We start from the raw sequence: 19068 nt of genomic DNA, 5'->3' as shown, positions 1-19068 counted from the left end.
GTGGTTGGCTCTAAACTGCACTCTGAAATGGTCGAGCAAACCGCTCAGTTCAAAGGCAATCCGGGATGGGCGCCATATCCCATGAAAGAATTTTTACAAATCTGTATTCTAATTATGAACAATTAGACGCAGCATGGTAGCACAGTGGTTAGCACTGTGGCTTCACAGCACCAGGGGCAGAGCCCCTGCACTCCGGGTTTTCCCTTTGTTCAGGGAACCTCCAAAGTAGTTGCTTGCAGTGCCTCTGTGTTCCAAGTCACCACGTGTGGCCTGTTGTAGCCAGCCTAATGCCCTGTAGCCAGCCTAATGCCCTTACTATCTTTGTTCCTGTTTCCCTATTGTAATTTCTCCAGCCCACCCCACCCGCTGTCGTCCACTTCCCTCCCCTCCACCCACCTTTGCCAGCACACTCTCCCTTGCAGGCGATGCGCCGCAGCCCCTCCTCATTCATGCTTCCTAGCGCTAGCTTTCCTGCTCGTGTGGTGGCCCCTTCCTGGGGTTGGTTATGTCTCCACCCGTCACCCGCTGTCTGTTCTCCCTGCCTGTTGTTCTCCTCCCCCTTTCCTGCACTCTGCTGTTCTCGCTCTTTCCTTTCTCTACAACTCCCGTCCTCAGAACAGGCAATGCAGTCCCGCAAGGTGTCCTTCAAGTTGCTTAAATAAATTAATAAAATCTCTTTGGGTGGTCTTTTCACTGCTGTCCCTGTTGCCCCTTCTCCAGCACGTTCTCCAGGAAGAATTTGTCCGGGTCAGCAGGGGCCGTGAAGACGTGCTCCCTGCCCTGGAATGTGACCCAGAATTTGGCCGGGTCCAGCATCCCACATTTTACTCCGCTCTTGTACAGGGCTGCCTTCGCCCGGTTAAACTCTACCCGGGACTTGGCCAGGTCAGCCCCAATATCCTGATGGATCCTGATCTAGTGACGTTTTAATTTGTCTTGTCCAGCTCGGGATTCTTTCCCGGTCCTGGTACCGGTGCATTTTGTTGATTATCGCCCTTGGCTGGCCTTGGGTTTCGGGCGGAGCGACCGGTGGGCTCTGTCTATTCCTGGTGGGTTGGAGAAGCTATCCCTTCCCACCAGGTTGCCCAGCGTTTGGGCCACATAGTCTGTGCGGTCCCTGCCTTTGATCCCCTCTGCAGGGCAGGCCCACCACTGCAGGTTTTGGCCCCTTGATTGGTTCTCCTGATGTTCTATCTTTTCCCTCAGGCTCCGTAACTTTGTTATTTTCCTTTCCAGAGCGGTGACCCGGTTGCTCTAGGCTGAGGCCTTTTCCAACACCTCTACGGTGCTCTCCTGGGCCTTCAGTCACCTTTCTATCTTGTTCAGGGCCACCTGCATGGTTCGCAGAGCTTCTGCGACCGCTCCCGTGATCACCGCCTCAATGTCAGTCTTCATCTCCTCTGTGTTCTCTCAGTTCCCCTGAGAGAAACATCCTCCAACCACCCTCAAGTCTTTCCTCCTTGTGCGGCGGGTCAGTCCTTCTCGCTCTGACGTGGCCCGAGCTTCGTCTCCTTTTGCGTCTCCTGGATTTTCCCATTTCTTATCCCTTTACGGCCTCTGGAGTTGCAGTTGCTCCGCATCTCCGTTCGTGTCGATGTTAGTTGGGGTGTGGGGATACATTTTTCCCTGTGCTAGCGGGCTATTTTGAGTAAAAGAGCCGATTTTTGGGTTCTTGGGAGATGTGCAGCTACTCAGCACATCCCCATCACCGGAAGTCTCCACTTTCTGTGTGTTTGAGAGGGGCTGTTTTCAGATAACCTGGGTTTCTTCACTGCTAACTGGCAAGAAAGGAGATGGGGATAGTGACTGTCCCTGGCAAAGAGAATGTGCCCTGAGCTGTTTTGTGGGTGCAGATTTATTTCTATGTGCAATGCTCTGTTCAGCGCAGATATTACCCCCCATGGCTCGTCTCTTAACCGATGGGACTTGACTGGCGCTCTTTAACCTGATCAAATGAAAACTCTGAAGCATTGAGCAGGAACATTTTAAAATAAAGAATTCAACACATTTAAAAAAAATGAAACTAAATGAAAGGAGTCGAAGTGAGTGCAGTGGAGGGGGTGGGGGTAACTCCATTCAAATACTTCCTCCCGGCATAGTTTCACTTTTTTTAAACAGAGTATAATCTTGTCACAGAAGCCAAGTGTGCAATTCAAGCCAGCACTGCTCTTAATTACTGGTTTCCTTTTCAATCTGAGCATATTTATGTGAGGGAAGGAGGTATTAAAGTGATGACCAAACGAGAAGAAAAGCACCGGAGGGATTCTGTTCAGTCGATGAAGCTCTTTCCGCTGTCACTCCACACACACACCGTATACACACCCGTGGAATCTTAGTCATTTACCCCAAGTGAGGAGACCATGCAGTCCATCGAGTCCATGCTGGCCCTCTAAGGAGGAAACCGGTCAGTCCCGTTCCCCCACTGTTAACCCCATCCCAGAGTTTATTTTCCGTCTCGTGCCCATCCAATTTCCTTATGAAATAATTCTTCCTCTCTGCTTCCACCACCCTCGTGGGCAGCATGTTCCAGGTCAATGCCACCCAAAAGTTCTCTTCACATCTCTTGCCCAAACCTATACCCGTGTCCCCTAGTGTTTGCGCCATCAGCTAATGGAAACCGTTTTTTTTTTTTCTTCCCCCATTCATCGAACCATTACAGTAAATCATTGCCATACCAACACGAGGACACTTGCTTTTTCCTAACCTGTGATGACGATCGGGATGCGGTACTCTAGCTGAGGCCTAACCTGAGCTTTCTAAGTGCTTCTTGCATGCTTTCCTCCTGGGGGCCGGTTTAGCTCAGTTGGCTGGACAGCTGGTTCGTGACGCAGAGCGAGGCCAACAGCGTGGGTTCAATTCCCGCACCTGCTGAGGTTATTCATGAAGGCCTCGTCTTTTCAACCTTGCCGATCGCCCGAGTTGATCCTCTGGTTAAATCACCGCCAGACAGCTCTCCCCCTCAAAAGGGGGAGACCATTTGAGACCATGGAGACTTTACTTACTTTTGCTGTTACACTGAGATATTCCAAAGGAGTTTGTATTGAGTGACGTCCCATCTAATGAATTCTAAAATTGGATTAAAATGGAGTTATGTGTATTTATAATCATTGGTGGTTTTTTTTAAACCAGCAAAGTAGTGAGGGGTGAGGGAGGAATGACTGACTCTGGTTACGTGATTGAGCGAAAGATTGCCATACCAACACGAGGACCCTTGCTTTTTCCGAACGTGTGATGACGATCGGGATGCAGTACTCTAGCTGAGGCCTAACCTGAGCTTTCTAAGTGCTTCTTGCATGCGTTCCTCCTGGGGGCTTGTTGATGGACTCCTCTGTTTCCTGTTTGTGACAGATCCTCCAGAATGGGTACCAGATGAAGTCTGCAGTTACTGTACTGCATGCAAGGCACCATTCACTGTGATCCGAAGAAAGCATCATTGCAGAAGCTGTGGAAAGGTACTTGATTAAGCACTGGGCTCAAGGGATTTGGATTTGGATTTGTTTATTGTCACGTGTACCGAGGTACAGTGAAAAGTATTTTTCTGCGAACAGCTCAACAGATCATTAAGTACATGGGAAGAAAAGGGAATAAAAGAAAATACATAATAGGGAACGAGTAAAAAGTGGATCTGTTTGTGAGAGCTCGCAGAGAGTCGCCTCGCTCCGGCGCCATCTTGGTATGAAGCTTTTGAGATTTTGAAGCTTTGGGAGATTTTGAATCAAATGGATTTCCAGCCCCAGAGGAAATGGTACATTTAATTATGAAATTGATAAAAAAGAACAATCCAGCTTCATTTGATCGCTGCTCAGGTCCTTATCACTAGCAGAGGCACTGATTGGAGTAGAGTGGGAGTAAGAAACTTGTGCCATGACATAGCTTCAAAGTACAAATGTCCGATTGATTATGGCTCTTGACTCGCAAGCCAGAGGACTCGAGTTCAGCTTTCTTCGCAATGTAAGGTGTGAAATTGAATCCAATCAACCCAGTCGCTTTTGGGCTAGCATCAGAAATTCAACCATTAGCGATTCCACATTGGTCTAAAAACCTCACTGATTTCTAACGTTCTTCAAGGAAGAACTTCGAGCAACAACTACCCTGCTCACCTCCATGTGGATGGCAGGCTCACTCTACAGCTGTCCTGTCTCACTCTACACCTGTTCTGTCTCACCTTCATGTGGATGGCAGTCTCTCTACACCTGTCCTGTCTCACCTCCATGTGGATGGCAGTCTCTCTACACCTGTCCTGTCTCAACTCCATGTGGGTGGAAGTCTCTCTCTACACCTGTCCTGTCTCACCTTCATGTGGGTGGCAATCTCTCTCTATACCTGTCCTGTCTCACCTCCATGTGGGTGGCAGTCTCTCTCTACACCTGTCCTGTCTCACCTTCATCTGAATGGCAGTCTCACTCTCCACCTGTCCTGTCTCCCCTCCATGTGGGTGGCAATCTCTCTCGACACCTGTCCTGTCTCACCTTCATCTGAATGGCAGTCTCACTCTCCACTAGTCCTGTCTCCCCTCTATGTGGGTGGCAATCTCACTCTACACCTGTCCTGTCTCCCCTCCATGTGGATGGCAGTCTCTCTCTACACCTGTCCTGTCTCACCTCCATGTGGATGGCAGTCTCTCTCTACACCTGTCCTGTTTCCCCTCCATGTGGATGGCAATCTCTCTCTACACCTGTCCTGTTTCCCCTCCATGTGGATGGCAGTCTCTCTCTACACTTGTCCTGTCTCACCTCCATGTGGATGGCAGTCTCTCTCTACACCTGTCCTGTCTCACCTCCATGTGGGTGGCAGTCTCACTCTACACCCGTCCTGTCTCACCTTCATGTGGATGGCAGTCTCTCTCTACACCTGTCCTGTTTCCCCTCCATGTGGATGGCAATCTCTCTCTACACCTGTCCTGTTTCCCCTCCATGTGGATGGCAGTCTCCCTCTACACCTGTCCTGTCTCACCTTCATGTGGATGGCAGTCTCACTCTACACCCGTCCTGTCTCACCTTCATGCGAATGGCAGTCTCTCTCTACACCTGTCCTGTCTCACCTTCATGTGGATGGCAGTCTCTCTACACCTGTCCTGTCTCACCTTCATGTGGATGGCAGTCTCTCTCTACACCTGTTCTGTCTCACCATGTGGATGGCAGTCTCTCTCTACACCTGTCCTGTCCCACCTCCATGTGGATGGCAGTCTCTCTTTACACCTGTCCTGTCTCACCTCCATGTGGGTGGCAGTCTCACTCTACACCTGTCCTGTCTCACCTCCATGTGGGTGGCAATCTCTCTCTCCCCCTGTCCTGTCTCCCCTCCATGTGGATGGCAGTCTCTCTACACCTGTTCTGTCTCACCTTAATGTGGATGGCAGTCTCTCTCTACACCTGTTCTGTCTCACCTTCATGTGGATGGCAGTCTCACTCTACACCTGTTCTGTCTCACTCTACACCTGTCCTGGCTCCCCTCCATGTGGGTGGCAATCTCTCTCTGCACCTGTCCTGTCTCACCTTCATGTGGATGGCAGTCTTTCTCTACACCCATCCTGTCTCACCTTCATGTGGATGGCAGTCTCATTCTACACCTGTCCTGTCTCACCTCCATGTGGGTGGCAGTCTCTCTCTACACCCATCCTGTCTCACCTTCATGTGGGTGGCAGTCTCACTCTACAGCTGTCCTGTCTCACTCTCCACCTGTCCTGTTTCCCCTCCATGTGGGTGGCAATCTCTCTCTACACCTGTCCTGTTTCCCCTCCATGTGGATGGCAGTCTCTCTCTCCACCCGTCCTGTCTCACCTTCATGTGGATGGCAGTCTCTCTACACCTGTCCTGTTTCCCCTCCATGTGGATGGCAATCTCTCTCTACACCTGTCCTGTTTCCCCTCCATGTGGATGGCAGTCTCCCTCGACACCTGTCCTGTCTCACCTTCATGTGGATGGCAGTCTCTCTCTACACCTGTTCTGTCTCACCATGTGGATGGCAGTCTCTCTCTACACCTGTCCTGTCCCACCTCCATGTGGATGGCAGTCTCTCTCTACACCTGTCCTGTCTCACCTCCATGTGGGTGGCAGTCTCACTCTCCACCTGCCCTGTCTCACCTCCATGTGGATGGCAGTCTCTCTACACCTGTTCTGTCTCACCTTAATGTGGGTGGCAGTCTCACTCTACACCTGTCCTGTCTCACCTCCATGTGGATGGCAGTCTCTCTCTCCACCTGTCCTGTCTCACCTCCATGTGGATGGCAGTCTCTCTCTACACCTGTTCTGTCTCACTCTACACCTGTCCTGGCTCCCCTCCATGTGGGTGGCAATCTTTCTCTGCACCTGTGCTGTCTCACCTTCATGTGGATGGCAGTCTCTCTCTACACCTGTCCTGTCTCACCTCCATGTGGATGGCAGTCTCATTCTACACCCGTCCTGTCTCACCTTCATGTGAATGGCAGTCTCTCTCTCCACCTGTCCTGTCTCACCTCCATGTGAATGGCAGTCTCTCTCCACCTGTGCTGTCTCACCTTCATGTGGATGGCAGTCTCTCTACACCTGTCCTGTCTCACCTTCATGTGGATGGCAGTCTCTCTCTACACCTGTCCTGTCTCACCTTCATGTGGATGGCAGTCTCTGTCTACACCTGTCCTGTCTCACTTCCATGTGGATGGCAGTCTCTCTCTACACCTGTTCTGTCTCACCTCCATGTGGGTGGCAATCTCTCTCTACACCTGTCCTGTCCCACTTCCATGTGGATGGCAGTCTCTCTCTACACCTGTTCTGTCTCACCATGTGGATGGCAGTCTCTCTCTACACCTGTCCTGTCTCACCTTCATCTGAATGGCAGTCTCACTCTCCACCTGTTCTGTCTCACCTCCATGTGGGTGGCAGTCTCACTCTACACCTGTCCTGTCTCACCTTCATGTGGATGGCAGTCTCTCTACACCTGTTCTGTCTCACCTCCATGTGGGTGGCAATCTCTCTCTACACCTGTCCTGTCTCACCTTCACGTGGATGGCAGTCTCACTCTACACCTGTCCTGTCTCCCCTCCATGTGGATGGCAGTCTCTCTCTACACCTGTTCTGTCTCACCTCCATGTGGGTGGCAATCTCTCTCTACACCTGTCCTGTCCCACTTCCATGTGGATGGCAGTCTCTCTCTACACCTGTTCTGTCTCACCATGTGGATGGCAGTCTCTCTCTACACCTGTCCTGTCTCACCTTCATCTGAATGGCAGTCTCACTCTCCACCTGTCCTGTCTCACCTCCATGTGGGTGGCAGTCTCACTCTACACCTGTCCTGTCTCACCTTCATGTGGATGGCAGTCTCTCTACACCTGTTCTGTCTCACCTCCATGTGGGTGGCAATCTCTCTCTACACCTGTCCTGTCTCACCTTCATGTGGATGGCAGTCTCACTCTACACCTGTCCTGTCTCACCTTCATGTGGATGGCAATCTCTCTCTACACCTGTCCTGTCTCACCTTCATGTGGATGGCAGTCTCACTCTACACCTGTTCTGTCTCACTCTACACCTGTCCTGGCTCCCCTCCATGTGGGTGGCAATCTTTCTCTGCACCTGTCCTGTCTCACCTTCATGTGGATGGCAGTCTCTCTCTACACCTGTCCTGTCTCACCTTCATGTGGATGGCAGTCTCATTCTACACCCGTCCTGTCTCACCTTCATGTGAATGGCAGTCTCTCTCTCCACCTGTCCTGTCTCACCTCCATGTGAATGGCAGTCTCTCTCTCCACCTGTGCTGTCTCACCTTCATGTGGATGGCAATCTCACTCTACACCTGTCCTGTCTCACCTCCATGTGGATGGCAGTCTCACTCTACACCTGTCCTGTCTCACCTCCATGTGGATGGCAGTCTCTCTACACCTGTCCTGTCTCACCTTCATGTGGATGGCAGTCTCTCTCTACACCTGTGCTGTCTCACCTCCATGTGGATGGCAGTCTCTCTATACCTGTCCTGTCTCACCTTCATGTGGATGGCAGTCTCTGTCTACACCTGTTCTGTCTCACCATGTGGATGGCAGTCTCTCTACACCTGTCCTGTCTCACCTTCATGTGGATGGCAGTCTCTCGACACCTGTCCTGTCTCACCTCCATGTGGGTGGCAATCTCTCTCTACACCTGTCCTGTCTCACTTCCATGTGGATGGCAGTCTCTCTCTACACCTGTTCTGTCTCACCATGTGGATGGCAGTCTCTCTCTACACCTGTCCTGTCTCACCTCCATGTGGGTGGCAGTCTCTCTACACCTGTCCTGTCTCACCTTCATGTGGATGGCAGTCTCTCGACACCTGTCCTGTCTCACCTCCATGTGGGTGGCGATCTCTCTCTACACCTGTCCTGTCTCACTTCCATGTGGATGGCAGTCTCTCTCTACACCTGTCCTGTCTCACCTTCATGTGGGTGGCAGTCTCACTCTCCACCTGTCCTGTCTCACCTGCATGTGGGTGGCAGTCTCACTCTCCACCTGTCCTGTCTCACCTTCATGTGGGTGGCAGTCTCACTCTACACCTGTCCTGTCTTCCCTTCACGTGGATGGCAGTCTCACTCTATAACTGCCATGGGAAACTGTTGAGGTGACTAACATAGATGGACTTAATGGGAAGCCAATTAATACTTGAGGGAAAAGGAGCAAATGAATGTTAAACGGTGGTAGATGAAATGAAAAAATGAAATGAAAATCGCTTATTGTCACAAGTAGACTTCAAATGAAGTTACTGTGAAAAGCCCCTAGTCGCCACATTCCGGCGCCTGTTCGGGGAGGCTGGTTCGGGAATTAAACCCGCGCTGCTGCTTTGGTCTGCGTTACAAGCCAGCTATTTAGCCCAGTGTGCTAAACCAGCCCCTGGTTGTTGTTGCAAGTGCTGGCTCAGAGCAGTTTGGACTGAGTGGCCCGATTCTGAACGGTAAATTCTATGCGTCAACGGCTTATTTAGGTCACGTCTTCAATTTTAAAAATGTTATGGGAGCCTCCAGAATGTATAATGACCTTTGTTTTCCCTGTGTTTATCAAGTTAAAATGCCTTTTCATTTGACAGATCTTCTGCTCACGTTGCTCTTCTCATTCTGCTCCCTTACCTCGATATGGCCAGATGAAGCCAGTCCGGGTCTGCACACACTGCTACATGTTCCACGTGACACCCTTCTACAGCGACAAAGCGAGTATTTGACACATGCTGAGTGAGCAGCCGGGTTCTGGCACGCAAGGACTAGTTCAACATGACTGCAACTGATGGTTGGGATGCCACCAGCTGGATGTGCTGGCATTGTTTATTTCTAGTTGCAGTGGAAATCTGGCTGGAGCTATCTTGGAGGCAATGAGGTAGTTCTGAAGCTGCAACTCTCGGGTGGAAATTTTTGTACCAACCTTTTTAAATGCATTTTGATAATGAGCTGCTAAAAGGGAGTACTGAGCTTCCATAGCTGTTCCGCTGTGGTATGGTCTTCCGCAAATTTGTATCGGAGCTTGAACATGTCTTGAACTAAAGGAAGGCACTACAGGGGTGGTGGGGAGTGGGGGTTTGAGAGGGAGGGGGAAGAGGGTGCTATCTGGAGGCCTTGTGATACTGGGCCTCCTTGTGTTCCTACTATTGTACTCTGACGACAGTTCATGTATTGGTCATGTTCATCTTAATTACAGCAGAACTGTTCCAGATCTTTGTTGGAGATTAGGAGAGATTCTTTAGAAATTCTATTTGTACTGCTTAAGCAAAGTCCGTGCCATTGAGTAACAGCAATGCCACTGTTAAAGTTGCTTTCAGCAGCAGAAACCTCACAATTTGAATGTTAAGTGACACGAGGCCTGTGTAGTTTTCTTTTGACGTTCTGACATTCCTAATCACATTTTTAAGGTCAATTTAGACCCCTCTTGAGTTTTGAGGAGCAAGTGATGGCATTTCCCACTGTGTGGTGGGTTGGTACAGCATGGCGATGAACAGATGTCCACCGTGCAAAGTTCTCGATCTCAGTTGTGCTGTTGTGGCCACGTTGGGCAGTGAACAGACACCAGTGCATTGATAGAGGGATCAGAGGGCTTTGGTTTTTCAATGGCAACTGCTGCGCACACATTAGGAAAAGGAGAGAAACATTTGTCAGTAAAATTGAAGAGTTTGGAATTGCACTTAATTAAGGTATGTATGTTGGGTAGCTACTTCTGTGTGGCTACAGTATTGACATGGATAATCAATACACAATGCTCAGTTAATGGTTAACTTGATATCACCTGGAACCTTTACATATTGAACAACTTCCAGAATATGCAGTTTTTTTCTTTCAGACAAAGGTACTTAAAACCATTCGTAAGACCCATACTGCGAGAGTGGCTGAAGGCTAACGAGCCTATTAGCAATCAAAGCTGTGGGGCCTACAGTTTTGCCTACATCAGTTAAAAATTGACACTCAACTTCTTCCCGCACCCAAAATGTTCTTCCCATTTCACCCTGAAGATTTTTCCGCTTGGCCAAGTACCTCTTCGTGGTCATTGATTTGCTCACTCGCCCATGCCATGCTTCATTTGTAAGCTGGTGCTGTGTCACTATAGATGGCATCACATTAAATCTCAATCCTGCTTTGAATGCTTGCCACCAAATTTTGCAAGAGGCGTTTCCTTTCCCCATCTTCCTCAAACCAGGCTCCACAGTTGAAAGAACAATTGTAGCATCCCATTGTTGCTGCTGTACCTAAATCACCCTCCGCCCTGGATCCCTCTGCGCTCCATGGCTTAGAGGCACACTGCGCAGTGCCTTTGCCTATTCGGCCATTCAGGAGCTCCTCGTGCGGGTGGGGAGTCCTGTTCCATGTACTTAATATCAAATTAACTGCCTTCATGCCTAACTTTATTTTTTTTTGTTGTAAGGACTGTAATTTCTATTGCAAAAATAAGCATAGTACTTGGCAGAAAGGTGACTGAAGAACAGCCGAAGAATCTTGTAGAATTGCAGTGACCAATTTTAGTTGTGACTCAGAACACTGCATGAATCCAGCAATTGCAGGCTAAAATAATTTGAGTGGAAAACTGACACCTGTAATATTGGAGATTAAAGGCATTGTTAACAGAGATGGTCAGAAAAATGGTTTGTATTTAGTACATTACAGTCAGTATATCCTGAAAGAAAGGAATATGGCAACTTCCTACCCCCCACCCCTCAAACAAAAGCCTTGAGCATATTATCCCAAAGTCAATGTTAACACAATTCCACCCTTTCATCTATGTTACATGCTGTTTGGTGGAAATGTAAAAGCATTTGTTAATCAGGAGTGCACAAAATTCTGTGTTTGTGGTATTGTGTGATTTAGCAATGGGAATTTGAATAACTGGTTGCCCAATCTTTGTCCCTTTCAGTCTCCTCGTTTTCCTTCTCCATATCCCAGGAGAAATAAGACAGACTGGTGTTCAAAGCTCTACTCTCTTTCCTGCCACCACCCTCCCACTCGCTTATCGATTTCTATCAATTAATCTGCAACAAACCTAGTCACAAGGTGGAGAAAACCCCCTCTGTGAACCAAGGGCCATTTATTTGCAAAGACCATCGGTGTGAGATCATCTTCTCCAGTTGCTAATTAAACCTTTAGCTGAATTCTTCCAGCAGCCTCATCGAGTGTTCCAGCTCCTCCCTGCTGTTCACCTGACCCCCACCTCGGCAAATGGCTGTGGAGTAATCATTGAGACAAACCAATAGTCTGAGGGGTCCAACCGGTCTCGGATGCTTACATTCTTCATGTGGGGTGACTGTGCTATGGGACTAATTATGGGTACAAACAAGTGGTCTTACCACTTCTGTTGTGGCATCAACCAACCACGCCACTCCTGCATTTTAATTAACTCTGAAGTGTGGGTGATCATGACACCTCTCCAAATTAAATACTATAATAGTGTTGGATCTGGAGGGCCAGATGCTGCTGAACTTATTTCTGTGAAGGGTCTCCTTGAATTATTACTGTAGATATAAATAAGTAACAGTGGATTTGCCTGCTGGCATAATTGCATTTGGGTAATCTCAATCGTTTCCAGCATTTCTGGGATTGATGAACCAATTTTGGCACTGGTGAAGTAATGGCAGCCAATTGTGGAACGTGTCTTCACCATTGTCACATTTGAGATATTCCGTAACGACAGGAACTATCTGGCGTGTGGTTTCTAAATTCTCAAAGCATTGCCCCATTGAAATCCATATTGGTAAATCCACTTTGCGCTTTTTAAACTAGCCATGTTGCCTTGTAATGGGGAGTTTCTCCTTATTGAGCGGCAGAGCTGGCTGAAAGGGCTCCTCCTCCTATCCGTAGCCTTGTCACTTGATTTTTTTTCAAAAAACAATATCCTTTCCTACCACGAACAAGGAAAAATTGTGGTTCAATCACTGGACTCATTTGAGATGGCGAGAGAGGGTTGGGTGGGTGGGGAGTTGTTGGCAGAGACTAAACTGAACTGTGCTTCATACCTATTCAAATACATCAAGAGCAAAGAAACCAATCCGGGTCGAATATATTGCCTGGCTTGGCGTCATATGCTTATTATTCAAATTTGAATATAATTAAATGCAAATTCTGATCGAACCTGGGGCCTCGGCGCCGTGAGCCAGCAATGCTAACCACTGCGCCACCGTGCTGCAATCTACCCTGAGATTCTTGACTAACAAAGAGGTTATTCTAATTGAACCTTAAAAATATTCAATGACTCTGCCTCCTCCACTTTCTGGGGAAGAATGTTGCACAGATTGACGACCGTCTGAGAGAAGAAAGTTCTCCTGATCTCCATTGTAAATGGGAGACCCCTTATTTTGAAACTGGGTCCTCTGGTTCTAGTCTCTTTCTCTCTCTTGCCCCCCCCACCCCACAAGGGGAAACAGCACCCATTCCGCCAAGCCCCCTCAGGATGTTACACATTTCATACGGTCACCCCTCCTAATTTCTCCTCCGGTCTCCCAAACTGCCTGCTGTTCGTCAGTCTGTCGTTCTATTTAACCAGTGTGGTCCACAATAAATCACTGACTAGGTACTCTGTGGAAACACAGGGCTACTTTGCTACTTAGCTGGTAGCTAGCCCTCACCCCACCTAACACCCCCACCCTCCCATGCCCCTCCTGCCAACTAGTACCAATCATGAGCCCCTTTTCTTCACCATGTTACCTCCATAGCCACTCAACCTAGAATTGATCCTGGGAAAACTTCAAAGCATGTGGAGATGAAAGAAATTAAGTTCAAATCTAATACAGCTCTCATTCTTGCATACTTGTGAAAAAATCTCGCCTTCATAAAATTTATTCTAAGCTTTTAAATCACCTCCTGTGGTTAATTTTATATAAAAACAAACTTCTATTCAGACTCCACACCAAAGACAGCTAACGCTTTAATAAACTCTCTAAATTGTCAATCGGTTTGTGAACTTTGAATGCCCTGCTGTGAAAAACTTTACATTTTGAAACTCAGCCAAACATTCATAACTCTAGGGAAATTGTCAAGAAGAACTCTGTTGAACAGATGCTAATGTACTTTTCCTAACGTACACCTGTCAATCAAAGCACTCCAGTGGGGATTTTTAACTCCGGGGCAGCTACTGCCTGTGGGACATCTTTTTTGAAAAGCTCAAGTGTTTGTGTGTACCCCAGCGATTTGTGATTTCCACATTGCAACAGCCAAATGGGGTCGATTTGAACTCGATGCAGAGTTCGACTGGTCCTGCTGAGTTTGGGTCCCCCAGCTGTATGAATTGTGTCACGTCCCCTTTCCCCTACCACCGTAAATTAAATGTCAGAAATGGGGATTGGGAATGTAAATCCATTTTTCAAGGTCCACAGAGTCTTCCTGACTTTGTGAAAAATCTGGCTCACTGTTTTAGAGATCAGCTAATTTTAGTAAAATGTGCCTTATTGTAAATTGCAGGTTAATGGACTTTGCCTTCAGCGGTTGCTGAGGGTGTTTATTCACATAACAAAATGTGTTAGACCCCACCCCTGTTCTTCATCCGGACCTTCCCCACTAGACTGACCTGGGACTTGCGCCCTTTTCCCTTATTCTCTGTCAAGACCAAGAGTGTGATATAGCCAACGAATAAACAGTCCTGTTGTGGGCACGTTTAGCAAGCGCCAGGAACACCCCGCTATTAAACGGGACTCTGTTCTTTTTCGGGCCTCGGCGAGGAAGGCACTGCAGAGGCCTAACTTCCTACATTTCCTGCACTGAGGAGCTCAGCTCGCCAATGCAGGAAGAGATGAATAGGCACCCCGATCTCTCGATCCCCTCAGCATGACCCCTGGATCCCTCCAACGTCCCAACATACCCATTAGGGGGTCCTCTAGCCCCCATCATCCCACCTCATAAGGGCAGGGCACCCACCTGGGCCCGATCCCAGGGCAAGATGCCACCCTGGCACTGGTAACCTGGCCATGCCACCTGGGCATCCAGGCATTGCCTAGGTTGGGCTGGTAATGCCCAGGTGCCTGAGTGGCATCAGCAATGCCAGCGTACCATCCTGCTCAGAAGCTGACTACCCGGGGGCCTCTGATGCCCAGGAGACCCCCCCCCCCCCCCCCAATGGTCGCATTCCGCCTGGTCAATGTTTGTGGAGACCAGTGCTAAACGACGCCCGGCAGGGTCTCCCAATGTGAGCGGATTCGATCCTGGGCGCTGGGTATCCTGCGTCTACTTGCAAGTGAAACTAACTAATCACGTGAATATGCAAATCTGGGCCCCGCCGTTGTGGGTGGGATCTAGATTGCAGCGTCTCAAGATCTCGTTATATCTCACGAAGTGTAACGAGCCAGATAAATCCAGCGATTGGCTTCTCTCGAGATTTGCAAGTCGAGTGCGGGCATTAGATTGAGCCCACAATCTACCCTCCCCAAGCCCTGCTGTCTGTCTGAACCCAGCCCTCACCTACCCCACCTTCTTCTCCATCCAGACCTGGACCCTGCTCTGGGTGCAGATGCTGCCTCACTGTTCACAGCATCTGTCCAGAAGTCAGATTGGGATAAATTATCTTTAATCTTCAATTTTAACTCGCCACTTCATCATCAAAATCTCATTTGAGCTGTTGATTATTCACAGGTTTGGTTTCTTCTGGGCTGGAGAGTTTAGTCAAACTGACCTTGAAGGCAGATACCGTCTCTGTATAATGTTGCTGGTCTTATCGTCCATGGTGCTGAAGTCAAGCATATTAATACATGTTGTACATCATTTTAACAGCTAACCAATAAACTGTAATCAAGGAAGCATCGTAAACACACTATTACTGATTTATCAACAAATGTACAAAAAACGTTAAAGTTCATTTAGCGTAAGTGGTGTGATTGAGTATTGAGATCACAAGTCCATGATTGCTTTCATATTTGATTTTAAAAAGTAACCACAGGTGACCCGTGACTATTGCATTTGACACTCCTGCATTTGGCCAAATATGCAGTGCTTCAGTGTTGATCTTGTTTGGAGACTTGAACCCAAAAGGAAATTCATCCCAAACGAGCAAGCAGTCCAGAGTGTCAGGCAGTCCGCGTAGTAATCATAGAATTTACAGTGCAGAAGGAGGCCATTCGGCCCATCGAGTCTGCACCAGCCCTTGGAAAGGGCATCCTACTTAAGCCCACACCTCCACCCTATCCCCGTAAACCAGTAACTCCCCCTAAGGGCAATTTATCATGGCCAATCCACTTAACCTGCACATCTTTGGACTGTGGGAGGAAACCAGAGCACCCGGAGGAAACCCACGCACACACGGGGAGAACGTGCAGACTCCGCACAGACAGTGACCCAAGCTGGGAATCGAACTGGGGCCCTGTAGCTGTGAAGCAACTGTGCTACCGTGCTGCCACCGTAATCTTAATGGTTGGTTCCCAATGTAAACACTCCTCTCTGGGGCACTCTGCATGTTAAAAAACATCCCCACATGCCCCAGTTCAGTCCTATTCAATGAGAGCTCGGATAACAGCTGTACTGTATTGCCAACTTTAGTCAAATAATTTAAAAATAATATAAAACAAAAGCTAAACTCATCGTTCATAACCTCTCTTTTGCCTGGGGGGGGGGGGGGGGGTGGTTAAGCAGTTTGTAGCTGAACTGTGCAGCGTTAGTGGTATTTACATTTCCGCACTTGCTGGATATTTGAGGACAGCTCATTTAATAATTGGCATTGAACTAAACGTGACAACTAACTGCTCTTCCATGGTGGGCCCAGCTGCTCGGTAAAATTGTGAATGGGACCATTATGTAAGAGTAAACAGCGTTTTGTCTGTTTTATAGAAGCAACAGCACAGGAGGTTATCATGCCTATCCTGGCCCTAGTGCTGGCCTACTTCCATGTTTTGATATTTTCCTCTTTTCTGTTTGTATTTATTTTCAAACGGTTACCTAATTCCATTTTTCTGTATTGAAATCTGTTTTAAATGGTGGTATTTGCCTTGATAACTTATTTTAAGGGGAATGCATTCCATATTCTCTAACTTTCTTTTAACTGGTGGGTCAACCCTCGGGCGTTGCCACTAACTTGCCAACCAGTGGAAACATTCTCACTCTTGAGCTTCTCAAGAATATTTTGGGAGCCTCAGGGAATCTTCTTCATGATCTTCTCTCCCGTGCTGGAAAAAAGCACCAGGTTTTTGAACTTTCCCGCTTGATATTCTCACAGCTGCTATGGATCCAGTAAACATGCCAATGGCTCTCATGTCCATCCGAAATGAAACCTCATGTCACTGTAATTTCTTCTGGCCCGGGTAGATGAGAAGCATTTCAGGTTTGATACCACCATTGCCTGCTGCAGTAGAAGAGGCTCCTGAAGCTTGAAGTCGCACACAGGCTTTACTTTAATTTGATCACCCTGCAGTCACATGCCTGTTGCCTAAACTATCCTCCCAAATGCAAAGAAGGATATCACATGGGCGGCACGGTAGCACAGTGGTTAGTGTAGCTGCCTCACATCGGCAAGGACCCATGTTCGAATCTGACCTCGGGTTAGGCCTGTGTGGAGTTTGCACTTTCTCCGTGCCTGCCTGCGTGGGTGTCCTCCGGGGGCTCTGGTTTCCTCCCACAGTCCAAAGATGTGCAGGTTAGGTGGGGTTATGGGAATGGGGGGCGGGGATTGAGTCTGGGTACAGTGCTCTTTTAGAGGGTTGTTGCCGATTCAATGGGCCGAATGGCATCCTTCTGCACTGTTGGGATTCAATGACGTCAACAAATGATGACCGATTGTAAGGGTTCTTGCCAAACAATATTGGCTGACTTCCCTGCGAGGGAATTTGGATGTGTGAATTAATCGATTCTGTCCTTTCTTCAAGGGGGCTGGCCACTGGATTCCGTTGATGCTTAGTTGCAGCACTTGCCAATGCTAATCCTCTCCGCAGCCCTCTGTCCGGTCGCGTGCTGTTGCAAATATTCCAGTTCCAACTTATTCCAAGGTGGCGAGGGTTTTTCAGTCTCTGTGAATGTGTTTGCAGCAATAAAATCTGTTCTGCCAGTGATTGAAATAAGAGGTGTCTGACATTTGTGTGAGACAGGGGCTCAAATGTGTTCTGGTCGCAATGTGTGCTGATTTTAAAAAGTTTTTATTTTGCGCACCTTCCCTATTTCCAATCCAAATGAAACGAGCAGCAAAGCTTCAGCGACGCTGTTCTGTCTCTAGTATGCCATACGAACAAAATACATTATTCTTGCTTAATTTTCAGCAGTGCTCATCCTCCTGCTGCTGTAGGCAATGGTGGATCCGATGGACCAGCAGAAGTTTGGGCTAATGGCTAATTGTATGCTTCAGAACAGCCATTGATTGACCACACAATGATGCTATGATCTCAGGCTTCACTTGAATACATTGCGATGCATTTATACTTTTTAGAAAAAAGAATATTGAAACGAGCTATTTCTTTAAAAAAAAAGTATAGTAACTTTGATTATAAAATGCACAAGGTTTGGTTTTCTCTGTATAACTTGAATTGTATTTAATGGATTGTAAACTATTTATTCAAGGCTTTCTCTGGTCTCATTTTGTAAATGCTAATACTGAGATTCACCGAATTAGAATGCTGTATGATGATGCATAACAAGATCTTAAATACAGTACTTTCATATATGACCCAAATTAAATAAAACCTAAAGGACTTTGATGAAAAGCACAATAATCTGTACTGTTGTAATGAGTTATTGCCATTGGTGAAAGGAAGGAGCTAGTCTGGCTGACCACCTCTAGTGTTCAAATAAAATAGTTGACATTTAATTTGGATGATTTCTGAGTAGATTTCGGGCATGGTTACGACTATCGTGGTCTGTTTTGTTGAACCCTTTTTCACAAATCAAAACAAAATCAAATAAAGTTGATTCCTGGGTGCTTTGAATTCTACAGGCTGTTGGAAGTTGCATTTCATAGGTCTCCACGACCAGATGCATTTGAGTTCAATCGAAAACCTATCCAAGGGGCAGAGGACCAGCTTCCACCCTCCAGGGACCTGTGTTCGAACCCGGCTCTGGAAATGGTGATTACAAGATCACATCTCCGTAATGCCTGCTGAGGGAAATGAAAGGCATCCAAGCAATCTAAACACAAGACCCCGATGAGCATCAGTTAATGGTGCAAAATAGCTTCAATTAGGAAGCTTGCCAGAGCTAAAAGGAAGTGTCACCTGGTGCAGCTGAGGATTCTCGGCAGTGGCTAGGGATAGCTGAAATGCTAAGTTGCACCCTTGGTTTTTTTTTTTTACAATTGAGGTTGAATAACGAATGAGAGGAGAGCAGAAGCCACCCCATGCTCATAGAATCCCTACAGTGCAGAAGGAGGCCATTCTGCCCATCATGTCTGCACTGACCTATCGAAAGGCCACCCTACCCAGGCCCAATCCCCCGCCCTATTCCTGCAACCCCACCCTAAGGGGCAATTTATCATGCCCAATCCACCTAGGCGGCGCATCTTTGGACTGTGGGAGGAAACCGGAGCACCCGGAGGAAGTCCACGCCGACACGGGGAGAATGTGCAAACTCCACACAGACAGTCACCCGAGGTCGGAATCTAACCTGGGTCCCTGGCGCTGAGGCAGCTGTGCTAGCCACTGCCACCGTGCCGGGAGATGACCCAGGAGCAGATTTTATCAAAAAATTGACGGAGTCTTCCT

General features: G+C 48.0%; 1 protein-coding gene across 8 annotated transcripts in view; it reads left to right on the top strand.

Moving 5' to 3' along the window:
• zfyve28 (zinc finger, FYVE domain containing 28) overlaps positions 1 to 18179 on the top strand; it is a 266810-nt gene extending 248631 nt beyond the window's left edge. For 7 of the 8 annotated variants that reach the window (XM_072515681.1, XM_072515678.1, XM_072515676.1 and 4 more), the window contains 2 exons: positions 3349 to 3452; positions 9025 to 18179. In XM_072515681.1, the coding sequence (XP_072371782.1) occupies positions 3349 to 3452; positions 9025 to 9156 (236 nt within the window). In that variant the 3' untranslated portion in view covers positions 9157 to 18179. The remainder of the gene's footprint in view (positions 1 to 3348; positions 3453 to 9024) is intronic. The other variant, XR_011948985.1, reaches the window with a different exon arrangement.
• Positions 18180 to 19068: the final 889 nt, after the last annotated feature.

Source organism: Scyliorhinus torazame, chromosome 9 (genome assembly GCF_047496885.1).
Source record: "Scyliorhinus torazame isolate Kashiwa2021f chromosome 9, sScyTor2.1, whole genome shotgun sequence".
NCBI lineage: Eukaryota > Metazoa > Chordata > Chondrichthyes > Carcharhiniformes > Scyliorhinidae > Scyliorhinus > Scyliorhinus torazame.
This window is presented reverse-complemented; position numbering and strand designations above follow the sequence as displayed.